This window comes from Catharus ustulatus, chromosome 3, assembly GCF_009819885.2.
Source record: "Catharus ustulatus isolate bCatUst1 chromosome 3, bCatUst1.pri.v2, whole genome shotgun sequence".
Classification (NCBI taxonomy): domain Eukaryota; kingdom Metazoa; phylum Chordata; class Aves; order Passeriformes; family Turdidae; genus Catharus; species Catharus ustulatus.
Window position 1 is genome coordinate 34769304 of NC_046223.1, and position 13093 is coordinate 34782396.

Consider the following 13093-nt stretch of genomic DNA (forward strand, 5'->3'; position numbering starts at 1 on the left):
CATATTATATTATATATATATATATAAAAACCAAACCCCATGGACAGGGAACTCCTTGCTGTTTTTATGCCAGACAAGACAAATCCTGTGGGCTGCGGGCCAGTTCTGTGTACTGCCAAAACTAATGCCATCAGATTGCACAGTCACGTGTCCCTTGCACAGACAAACTAGTCTTAGGTGCCATGAAACGTTCCTAAAGTTAGGAAGGGTTCATATCTGCCCTCCTATGCTGTCTGTCGCTTAGGAGAGTTAAGAGCAGGCTGGTGACAGGGATCAAGATCCAAATATGAATGTTTGTACATCACCCGCCTTATTCCATTTAATGGATTGCCCTGGCTTGTGAGCATAATAAACTTGTGGTGTGAAGTGGGCTGCTCCTCGTGTGCCATGGGGCAGAACACATGCTTCAGCCCTGTTATTTTTGAGATTTATCTGTGGGCTGCTTCCTTCTAACACTTTCTGAAGCATAACGCCACTGTTTCTGCTGGCTGTTGAGTTTGGAATGATGTGTCTTTCACAACTTTTTCCCCTACTTCTAGCCATGAGGGCTCCTGGAGGGCATGCTACTGTCCCTGTGAGGGTCAGGAGGGTCTCATTCCATGAGCACCTCCTCCTTTTTGGTCCCAGTGGAAACCAGCGCATCCACACCATATGTTGATTGTGGGAAGTTGTGTGGTGGTGTTTCCCTGTGTGGGAATTTCTCAGCCATTTCTCCCTGGTGTTAACTGCAGCTCCAGAACCAGAGCGAGCTCCGTGCTCCCACGGCAGAGAAGGCCGCCTTCTTCCTGGATGCTGCCATCGCCTCCCGCCGCAGCAGCCAGCGGGACTGCGACGAGGAGGATCACCGCAACTCCCACATGCTCTTCACGCTGCACATCTACCAGTACCGCATGGAGAAGAGCGGCAAAGGCGGAAGTAAGCTCTCCTCTTGCTCCTCCTCTCCCTCTCCTTCCAGCCTGCCTGGAAACTGGGCCTTCAGACAATATTCTTTAGTGGTGGAAATCAGCAGAGCTCCCCATTCCGGGAGGAGTGGGGCCATGCATACAAGCAGATTGTCCCCCTGCCCGGTGAATAGCCACCAAAAGGCCATTAAAGGCCACTGGGGATTATTGCCATCACTTGTCAGCTTAGTTGTTCTTGTGGAGACACTGGCAGTTCTCAGCCCTGTGTGGGCCTGTGTATCTGGAAAAAAAGGTGCTTTTCAAATTGGCCATTACTATTATCTTTACAGATAGCATTGAGGTCATGGATTAAAATATTGTGGAGACTGGAATTCCTTGCCACCCTTACGTTAACTGTTCCTCTTTGGCATCTAAATTGGGCAGCGTTGTGGAAGCTAATGCTGGGCAATCCAGAAACTGGGAAGCTGATGTTGACAACCCATAAACTACACCGTTTCTTAGAGATAGATGATATTTTGGTTGCTGGCCCAACTATGTGTGCACAAAGGACTCTTGTGGTTCTTTGTAAAGGGTCTGGATTTTTCAGATAGGCTTGTTCCCTCTCTTTGCCATGTATGCTTTCACCGGCTTGTGTCTTTACTTCCATATCCCACTTTTAAATGAGGAAAAGGTGCTTCCATGGTTTGTATAATTTTCAAATCTTTCTTTTTTCTCACACCATTTATATTTTTATTATATTTGTTTTCTGTTTCAAGTCTCCCAGATTTTTTATGAGCGAAGATATATGGAGAGGAATTTTTGTAGTAAATTCCAATGATAGAAGATTTGTATAATATAGGAAGCACCCCTGCTGAAAAAGAAAACTCTGACATTAATTTTTTTTTTTTTTTAATAATCTTTTTTTACAGAGAAAAATGTTTGTTTGAAACACACCAGAGACATCTGCTTTTTTAAATTCATGGGCTTAAGCAATCTGCAGAAACAACATATGTTTCAGCTCCTGGCTCTGCATAGGTTATTGGTGATAAGGAATAGATTGCAAGGCATAATGTGTAGTGGGTGATCACCACTGCAGTATTAATGTCTAATGTTTAAATGAAGAAAATTTGCATTGACTGTACTTATAGGAGAAAAAAACAGAAAGTTGCTCTAAATGGAAATGTGACTTGCATGTATTTAAGTAATAACCCCTGTGGAATTGGCAGTCAGAAATCTCAATTAACTAAAGGTTTATTAATTAACTACCCTGTGGTGGAAAGGAAGACAGTGAATGCTCAAACAGACTGGTTTATAGGAATAAAATGGCTGATTTTGAGGGAATAATTATTGCAATTATTTAATGCTGCATATTTATTACCACACCAAAGTAGAGGCACACACACACAGTCCTTTTCTACTACTTTCAAATACCATTAACAAAAGGGAAAATATTATTTTCTTGTGGCTATAATTTCAGAAAAAGAAGACATGACCCTGTTGGATTAGTATATGACATGCTTTGCCCACTACCTCCAGCTATATCTTTGTCTCCTGGCCATATCATACTCCTGTCTTCGAGTTCCCATATCTGAGTGGCCTTACAAGCTAGGCAGGGTCAGATCCCACTGATAATTGAATGAGGGGGAATTCCAGCTGCTCAGAAAGGGCGCCTAGTGATTATCACTGTCTCCTGCTGTAATGAAGGACTTCTCAGAAAAAAAACATGAAGATAGTAGAGATATATAGATTCCAGTAACAGGATTAAAAAAGGATAGGAAGAAAGGGGATAAAAAAGAAATCCAGCTTGTAAAGAATAAGAGATTAAAGGGCTGGCTAACGTGTGATTTTGGTAAAAAATGACTGTTAGAATAAGGCATTGGTACTGTACTTACCTCCTTGTTAGATTCATTACCAGGAATGTCATGAAGCAGGCTTAGCACCATTGAAATAAATGACATTGTGGCAGAACTGGATCACTGTCATTTTTCAGCTGTCAGCTCTGCAAAGTCTCTGTGACCATAGAAAAAACCCAAGTGTTAGGATGTTCCACTTCTTTTCTCTATAGTAGCCAGCCACATTAGTGGACTACTTGCCTAACAAATAACTTCATTTTCAGAGTAATCAAGTGGATCTACAATCTCAAAAATATTACTTCAAGATGTAAATTAAATAAGAAAGAAACAACCAGTAAATTACCTTATTCTGGATTTCCTCAATTTGTGTAGTAGGAGTATATGTGGAAACAATATGACAGCTTTTGAAAGGTAGTGATTTCTTCCATTTTCTTTTGGTTCCCCAACATCTGGTAACCTCAGCAACAGAAATATTTATTATATATGATTCAGTAAACTCACCTACAGTCACTTGCAGTAGCAACTAAATGCATTTCTTAGTTTTTCTAAATAAATGACTGGGAGACACTCAGGTAAGGAATTCCAGCCTTCTGAGGATAGCGATGTTAGAGACTCTTTAAGGGTTTTAAGGACTCTTAGAGGGAAGACAAAGGTCCTCCATGATCAGTTCAGAGGGGCAGGTGCCATACTGGTTCCCCAAGGCAGCCTAATTTTCTGCAGTGAGTGCAGGAGCCCATAGTGTCTGTGGATATTTTCTGGTGAGAGGAATACACAGAAGTCCAGTGTTAGTTCCTCAGCTCTAACACCTGATAGAGCTGAAGAACTAACAGGACTTCAGAGCAGCAGAAGTCACTGTATCTTAACAATTGTTGACAGACATACTGGATACATTTTTGGAATATTATTCACAAATCCCGTAGGAGGTCTTCTGTCTTCATTCATCTTCTCTCTTTTTTCTTACCAAATGTGCAAGTTGAGATCCGGGGTCAAAATGACTGTGAATTAACTTGCATAGAGATAAACTCAGATGTGAAAGTATTTCTGCTGCTGTTTAAGGTGTATTTCTGTCCTCATATATTGCTATTAGCTCTCTCTTCCAACACAGTGATTCTCTTCTCTTCTGTACCATAGGCTTTTAAAGAGTGCAAATATCTATTAATCTTGGTGTTTCAATGGTAGCATCTTTTCACCCTGGAAGTAGTGTGTCGATGCAGAGTAAACAAGAAAAAACCATAAGGATCTATTTCTGGTTTTACAGGAACTGTTCTTAGAAGGAAGGTGCTACTTCACAATCCATCACCCCGCCTTGGCAAACTTTTCTTAGCTGAAATAATACTGTGAAAGTATATAGACTTGAAGAAAAGTTGAGCATCCCACAGATGCCACAGTGTCTTCTTAAAATACAGTATTCAGGAGGGGAAAAATTACAGAAGTATCTTTGCTTACTAAGCAGGAATTCCCAGCCTGTGGTTTTCCAGACAGAGAAACACTAGTGATGAGACAGAAGCCAACTCAGGTACGGGCTAATAGAGCTATATTCAAAGAAATATAGTCACATTGGTGACTCTCACAGAGTTAAGCCTGCAAGAGCGAGTGAGTTCTCAGGGATTTGTAAGCAGGTCTGGAGCAGATAGCAATGCACAGCAATGCACAGCAATGTACAGCAATGCAGAGCCATAAAGGCTGACTGTGTTAACGGGACCCCTACAGCTGTGTCTGCTATCAGGAATTGGGGAAAGCTCTGGGTTCTTTCCTCTTCGCAAGTCATGGTGAGTCTTTTGCTTTCCTGGGAAGCTGCTTTTGGAGGCCCACACTAATTGTCTTTCTTTGTTTATGGCAGTGTCTGGAGGTCGCAGCCGCTTGCACCTTATTGATCTGGGCAGCTGTGTGAAAGTGCTCAGCAAAAACCGCGAGGGAAGCTCTGGCCTCTGTCTCTCCTTGCCAGCGCTGGGCAATGTCATCCTCGCCCTTGTCAATGGAAGCAAACACATCCCATACAAGTAAGTGGTGCTCTGGGTTGTGCCTAATGAGAGGGTGCTTGAAAGCAGTTTGTGTGTCTGGGCCTGAGGCAGATTTGGGTAAGGAGGAAAAACAGTCTGCTGGGGTCAGTGCAGCCCTCTTGAGCCATGGCAAAAGCTGCCTGAGGTTCAGTGACACCTTACCTGACCTTGCACCTGGTAGCGACACTGTGTTTGACAAATAGGTTTCAAAGGAAGAAGCCTGCTGAAATAGGACCCAGGTGGCTGAAAGATCTTAAGGTTTGAAGTTCAACACATTAGGCTTTTGTTTTCTGTGACTGCTCAAAGATTTTTTTAATGTTTCAAAGCACGCGAAAGCGTTTCATATTTGTTGCAAGGAAAGGAACATTGCTGCCATAATGCAGCACTGTAGAGAAAATTATCTTGCTGTCCATTGTATGGAATTTACTTTTCTTGGAAATATACATCACAATGAGCATGCATGTTTATAATGAGATTCCTTCTGTGATCTAAGATTACTTTGCGGATTTTTTTTGCATAGTTTAAATCTCAGTGTCAGCTTTTCATGTGCATGAAAATAAGTAGGCCCTATTTACCACAGTAAACCAGTAGCATGTGCTACTGCAGGTGGTTTCTGGGAAACAAGGGGAATTGCTCACCTAGTGGGTACTCCTTGTGCTCATTTCCCATCATCACTGCCTGTCCCTGTGTGTCATGTGTGCATGTCTGAGAGGAAGCTTGGATTAATTTCCCACTGCCTTCCTATTGAGAAGTTTCTGATTTTGTGGGTGGTGCTGCTTTTCTCTAGCCTAGAGCCTGGGGAGTAGCAACTAGCATCATGGGAATGGCTTCAAGTAGCATCTTGCAATCAAACTGCCAATGAATGTCACCATTCATGAGGGACAGGTGTGTGACATTGGGAGTTAGGAACAACAGGAAGACATGGAGAACGGACCAAGTCATCCACAGAGCAATATTGCAGTCCGTGCATTTTACCCATTTTAGCACTTAAAAGGCTGCAAACATGATTATTTACACATATTAATTCAACATGTTCTTTGGTTTTGTCTTCATTTTGGCAGGTAAAAATGAATTGATATTGGTTATAACTGTGTTTCTCTTCCAACCTTTATTTTCAAAAATTATTTGGTAGTCTGGACTTAAAACATGCTTTGTGGAAATATTCCCATTCCTGGAGCACAATCAGGCTGGAATTCAGTTAATGGCTAACCAAATTTCTATGTATAAATATTCATTAAATGTTTCGTGGCTCACACACCTTGCCATAGCATGACAATAACTTGAATTCTGCACTTCACAAAGTGTTACTCAGGCAATGCTTATCAAAAACCTGTCTCCCTTCCTGTTGGATGTTATGGATTGAAGAGGTCACTGGAAGGAATACAAAAGATAACGTCAGTAATGTTCACTAGGCTAGAACTAAACATACAAGGAATACTTACCAAATACAACAATTGTCTTTCCTGCCAATGACTGACCAGGAGAAAAGCGTTACTAAACAAGTCTTCTAATTGCTGTGTGTTCAATCTCTTTTTGCTGTGACGGCCCAGCTGTTGCTCTTCTGAGCCTACACAGTCAGAGATGTCAGCATATTTTCTCATCAATGTACTGCTGAAAGAAGATCAAAGCTCTCTTCAGGCCACAGTCCTCCCTTTAGTTCACTCCTAATAAGAATTCTTCCTATAAGAAGATATTATAGAGTGTAGAGAAGTGGTTGGTCATCTGTAAATCAGAGTTAATCTCCTGTTTCTAAGAGGACTTTCAAAATATAATTTGAAAAATATAGCTGGCATGTTTTGGGGAAAACCTTTTATTGCTCTTGCTGAGAAGGATCCAGAAAACCTTTTTTCCCATACGTGGTCTATTCCTGAGCAATGGAAGTAAGAAGCAGGATGGCTGGATGAGCACAGACACCATCAGCTCAGCGATCCAGCAGTACAGGTGTGTCCTGCTCCTCGGTGGAGATGAGAGGAAGTGGGATCTGGATGCTGCGTTGTAGAAGGGGCTCAGTACCCCACAGATGGAGACACTGATATGTGTTCAGTGGCACCTCTCGTTTAGAGCAGTGACAAACCTCTCTAATTGAAGTAATTCCCTTTCTCTAGGGGGTTTTCTTTTTCAGTGTTAAGAATAAAATTATATTTTGCTAACTGCCTTTTTTGAGTGGGACCAAAGGAAAACAATGGAAGTGTTTTCTTATGTGACAGCTTTGCACATTGTGTGTGGTCTCAGTAAATTTCCACAGAGCAGCAGACAAAATGGAGCATCTTTTTTGTATCTGAGCTATTAAACAACCATTAAGTATTTTATGGCAGCCTGTCAGTAGGCACTGCATGGCTTCCTGGGAACCTGGAAACTCACAATGCATAGTTTTTCTCTTACTGGAAAAATTTGGTTCTGTAAACTCTGAGAGGCTGCAGGCTCTTTGCTTCAGTTTTGTGTCCAGCTTTATCTCCATGGGTAGTAGTTGTAGGGAATAGCTTGTTCAGTTTCATAGCTGGTGTAAGCAGATGCCACTGCATTGCCTTCAGTGGTCTGTTTGTGCCAGGGATGAATTTGCCTCTCCACCTGCAGTCTCTATGAGAAACACATGCTGTTTTTCAGCACATGTTGCTTTTCTTTAATTTTTACCCATAAAGCTAAGCCTTGGAAACCATCCAGTTGGAATCTATCTCCCTTGGGAGGAGCACCCCATGCACTCCCATTTTGGGAACAGTAACAAAGATTTAGACTAGTTTCAGCAGGAACTTGTTTTCTGAAGCTGTAGGAAAGTACTGTAGAAATTCTCAGACATCAAACAATATGGTTTGATATAGTTTGGGGGCTCTTGTATTCAAGTGAAATTTTGCGTGAGTCTGAAAGAATCAGAATCTCTATGCTGGGCAAATACTTGTAGCTAATGAGTGACCATGATTTCTGGGAGTTTATATATTTCATGTATGTACTTTTACCCTCTCAGTGTCACTATTATTGCCACTATTCCAGACCTATTTTGAACCTTGGTAAGCACATTGTTCTGTCATGGTATGAATCACTGAGTTCTTCCAGCTCAGTGTCATATATAAAAATAGAATTTTTATTTGACTTAAATACATTGCCATTTACTGTCACCAGTTTCTTTTGTTCTTGAGGAATGAACACATCCTTCAGAAGACCGGGCAAGAAATATTTTCTCAATGGGAATGTCAAATGTCTTCAAAAAAATTGGAAAGGGGCACTTGCAAGCTCAAGGAAGAGCAAGGGAGTCAGTTCCCACCGTGAACAAATATGGTTGGGCTTAGATCTGCTACAGAAGGGTTTTACTAAGATGCAGTAATTGTTAGTGCCATTTTATATTTTTACGAGTATTTCAGTTTTATGTTAGTGCTGCATTATCTGCCTCTGATTTCCAAGATGAATGTGTTTTAAACCCTCAAATGAACACCCATTTGCACAAACTCCAGATACTGGTTCATATAGCTCACTATTCAAAAATTACTCCAGTTGCTAGGCAACATGGGTGGTGATAATTCATGGTAATGCTGTTTTGGAAATAATCAGTTTTATGCATTTTAATGACTGTGAGAATGTAAGAAAACTGTTTAGAAAAGTGCAAGGCTGTATGAATTTCTCTTCCAGAAATTGTTGCTTGTTTTATTGAATAGGCTTCTCTCTTGATGTGCTATCCTAATGTGCTAGAGGTGTGTTTCTAGAGGCATCCTATATTTTGAACTACATGCTTATGCTTATCCAAGGAGGGAGTCTTGTCTGTAAAATAGATGGGTGTGAGTTAAAAGCATGAATTTTATTCTTGGCGCTTCTGTTTCTCTGTTGTATGGATGCATTTCCTCCCAGATCTTGCATGCTGGTATTGCTTTATTCAATCCCATATGCAGAAAATAAAATTATATTAAGGGACTGATGCAAGATTGCACAAGAGGCTTCATGGCAGTGCCACCATGTTTTAAAATCTAATCTGATGCTTAAAACATGGGTTAATCCAGCCCTTCTTTCTGCATGACCTTTGGAAAATAATTTATTCAAGTGTTTATTTAACATTTATAAAACTGAATTAGAAAAAATTCAAATAGGATTTTTAAAGGGCATTCAGAAGTGGCAAAAAGCACTGTATACTTTTTCACTATTGCTAGGACTGTTATCCTGTTTTTCCCTTTTCTTTAGAGTTAATGGCTCATATAAATAGTCCTAATGGCATGCCGAATGTGAGAATTTTTTTGACCAAATGTAGAATATTATTGCTTTTACTAAAAAGAAAAGGGAAAGTGTTGGGTAATAGTGTTGTGGTATACTAGTTTAAAGAATGAGATGTATATCAGATATTTTCTCTAAATTGTTAGTTAATTATTGGAAAAAATGAAAATGGGGTTTGGATGGATCCAGTACCTCAGTTTATTTTCTTAGTTAGATGGGTGTATCTATCTGAAATTGCTTCATCTTTGTAAAAATTTGTTTATGAGAATAACTGAAATGGCAGGTATCTTTTGTTTATATGCCTTGCCTTTGCATTTTTAGCATGAGTTATATTATTTTTCTCAGAGAAGATGTTAGCATTTTCAGGAGTATGTTAGGATTTTCTTGGACAATAATTAGTATTAGTGTTGGAGATTTTACCCTTATTTCTGAGCTTGTATTAAGTCCTAGCTTTGTTGGATTCACACAATCATGTCTGCTTACTATGTCTAACAATTTAATGACATATTTGACTTATATGTCAAATGAACAATCTATTTATGGTTACTTCATCAACACCTGAAACTAGGATTTTTTGGTTTTTGTTTTTCATTGAGAAACTTGAATCGCTTTTACTTTCCACTGCTTCATCTGTCTTCTATTCCTTAACTTTTGCACCTCCTCAATGAGAATACGGTACAAAGATCACAGTCTCCAAAAAAAAAATCTGGTGTGCCCTTCAGAATTGTCAATCTTCTTGTGTTAACAATGAATGTACTAGAAGAGGATGGAGAACTGTTTTGCTGTTTTACTTGAGGAAATGTGAGAGCAGAAGAAAGGGGGGAAATGAGGACATGAGAGACAGCTGAAACAGAATCACAGGGCTGGGAAATGGCCTGAAATGAGTGGGAAAGCGCCAAGAGACCCTGAAATTATTTGTAGAGCAGACAACAATCCACAGAGAGGAACTGGGAAGCAAATAAGGAAGAAGAAATGAGCCTATTCAAAAAGAGAAATAAGCCTAAGAAATACCCCTGAATGATCCAATTGTAGGAGAGTGGTCAATGGACATTTTGTCAAATGTGAAATAGTTCCTAATTAGCTATCAAAACATAGTCTGCTCAGGAACAAAGGAACTTTTCCTTGATGTTTTCAGCCATGTCATGTGGACTAGAATCTTGGCTAGCAGACAGTGAAGCCACTGGAGCAATGCCACCTTATACCAGTGGAGGACCTGGCCTTAGGTGCATGCCCTTTGTCACTGGGCAAGTGCAATGCGGTTGCCTGCAAGAGCAATGAAACTCTCTCAGCATGCATAAAATGAGGACTTCGAGCATCTGGCAATTATGTTCACCTTTGGGGCTTTTCTGTATTTGGTGCTTTACTACGTTGTATTTCAGGCAATTTCCTTCTTTATTCCAGGGAACTACAGCAATTTCACGATTATAAGGTGCACTGAGTATAAGCCGCACTTCTGGGTGCCAGCAACTTTTCATTCTTTGTCCATACATAAGCCACACCTGATTATAAGCCGCATGTTACAATACAGAGTGTGCTAAAAGGTATCTATTCTATCACCATCTGTTGAGGGTGGGGGCAGTGATCCTTATCTCAATGGCCGATATTCTGCTAATGGGCCATCCATTGAAACCAGGCAGGGCATTGTTCTTTATCTTTTCACACCCCATCCTTCCTCCAGCGAGTAATTTTCTGCTAATGGCCCATTGAGTCCCACTGTGGGACTGATAAAATTACTGCATCCCATTGGAAGCTGCTCCAGCCAGGGGGAAGAGCCCAACATTTCTTACCAAGATAAAAACAGAGGTTTTGGGACACTAAGGGAGCCCCTTTCTCCACTGGACTCCAGAGGAAAACTGGATTTCTCCACATCACCACTGGACCTCCGGAGGGAAACTGCACCTTCTACAGGAGCACTGCTCCAACGTGAGCCACATCTGTCACTGCAGGAGGATGCAGCCACCATTGAATGGGACTGCTACCAACACCCTGCCTGACGGGGTGTCAGGTTGTACTCTGACTCTGTCAGGGTTTGGAGTTTGTTTCTTTGTAGTACTGTATTTCTATTTTAATTTCCCTAGAAAAGAACTGTTATTCCTAATTCCCATATCTTTGCCTGAAAGCCGCTTGATTTCAAAATTATAATAATTTGGAGAGAGGAGGTTTACATTCTTCATTTCAAAAAGAAGCTCCTGTCTTTCTCAGAAGCCACCTGTCCTCCAAACTAAAACAGCAACTTTTTGTTCTTTGTCCATATATAAGCTGCACCTGATTATAAGCCGCACTTTGGGTTCAGACCAAAATTTTAGTCAAAATGGTGCGGCTTATAATCGTGAAATTACTGTATATTAAGTAGGTGGAATCGGGCATGCACAGTTTGTGACTGTAGAAAAACTTATTGCATTTTGTTAGAATAATTTACCCAGCAGTTCAGGAGCATGCAGATGATGGGTTTACATGCTCCAGTAATTACTGTTGTAGTGTTCACCTACTTTATTGTAGGATAGTTTGTATAGCTGGTAGTGCAGGTTTGAACTTACCTGCACACATCTTACAGCATTGTGCATCATCATCAGGTTAATGAGAGACAGTAGACAAAATTCTCAAAGGAAAAGCTGCAGAGGAGCTGCCACTCCCCAGCTTTGAGTTTTCAATTCAGTCTTGCCAGTGTGCCAGGAATTGGAGCAGTGGTGTCTGTGAGCATGTGTAACAGGTGTAAGTGGCTGTGTTGCACTCACTGAGCCTGAACTCCTGTGGCACCAGTCTTACAACAGACCTCAGCTGACAAACTGCACTCTGCAGAAGCATTCAAGTGAGAAGAATCAGGCCTTGTGAAGTATCTCTTTGAATGCTCTTTGAACCACTCAGCGACTTAGTACTTCATGGATACTGTACCCAGCAAATAATGATGGACTGCAAAATGAAATGAGAAGGGAAGTGCTGTGGTTTATAGTCAGACTTAACAGCAATTACTAATTGCATTTAAATAGCCATTCCTATGAGCAGCAGATAGCTGCATCACAGAAGGACGCTACTTTGGTCCCGGGCCAGCACAGACGTGGCTGGTAATGAACAAGCAATCCAGTAGTGTGCAGTTATTCCTGAAATACAGCTTGAGTGGAACCCAAATAGGCCATTGTGGTAATTTCATACAAAAATTAATCTCTACTTAATTCATTAAAATGCCATTTTGAACCTTCAGTCAGGGTATCCAGCAGTTTATTCTCACCTGTTCTACCACTGGTTCAGGCTCAATTGAACATTAATACATTTTCTCTCATGGAAATGTGGTGATAATTCATTTCATGTTTAATTGAACAATTTTTAAATAGTCATATCCTTGGAATAACTACCTCTTGTACAATGCAGCAAATTATCAAAAAGCATGTAATAATTTTTATTAGACTTATTTCACATTTTTGGTTATCTCCAGTTTCATGAATAGTTGCATATGGATGTGATGTGTTAAATTAAATTTCATTTCCGTATTGATCCTCCTTTGCTTGTACAAAACCAGTGTGACTCAGAGCAAAAAGTCATTGCACTGCAGTAGACCAAAGAAAATAGCTTTTCTATTTATCTGCCAGTATACAGCAGCCTGTTTGGAGTCCTGCATCTCGGTGCTAAGAAAAGTTGCAGACTGCAGTGAATTTAAAAGAGACACAAGAAGAATTATGAATGGTCTGAAATGAAAGGGTTACTTACCTGAAAGAACACTGTGACAGAAATAGAGCTTCATAGCTTGTAGGGAAAAGGAGGCCTCTGAGAGATGAGATGACAACTACTCTGTAGTGTTTCAAGGATATGAATACACAAAGGAGGAGAGAATTGTTCCTGGCGAGACAAAGTGGCAGAATGATTTCTTATTTCTGAGTAATGATGTGGAGGAATATAAACTTTAAAGCATGTTAACAGGGGTCCCTATTAGTGCAATAACTACTCAAGAGCTGAAGGGAACACCTAGTTGTAGAATCATTTAAAAGTGAAATAAACTTGTAACTAACAAATATGCATTAACAGTTACATAATAAAGTGTTTAAGGTAAGTTAAGGGCTAGGCTTATGCAATTTCAATGCAGAGTTCTGGGTCCAAATCTTTGACAATTTTCAACAGCTGTACTTTCTTTTGATAATTCCCTTTGTCCTTGATTGTCAAGTGTCTGCGCATTGCT

General features: G+C 40.4%; 1 protein-coding gene across 1 annotated transcript in view; it reads left to right on the forward strand.

Moving 5' to 3' along the window:
• KIF26B (kinesin family member 26B) overlaps window positions 1-13093 on the forward strand; it is a 284770-nt gene that overhangs the window by 222771 nt on the left and 48906 nt on the right. The window contains exons 9-10 of the mRNA XM_033054728.1: window positions 732-915; window positions 4575-4734. Coding sequence (XP_032910619.1) covers window positions 732-915; window positions 4575-4734 — 344 coding nt within the window. The remainder of the gene's footprint in view (window positions 1-731; window positions 916-4574; window positions 4735-13093) is intronic.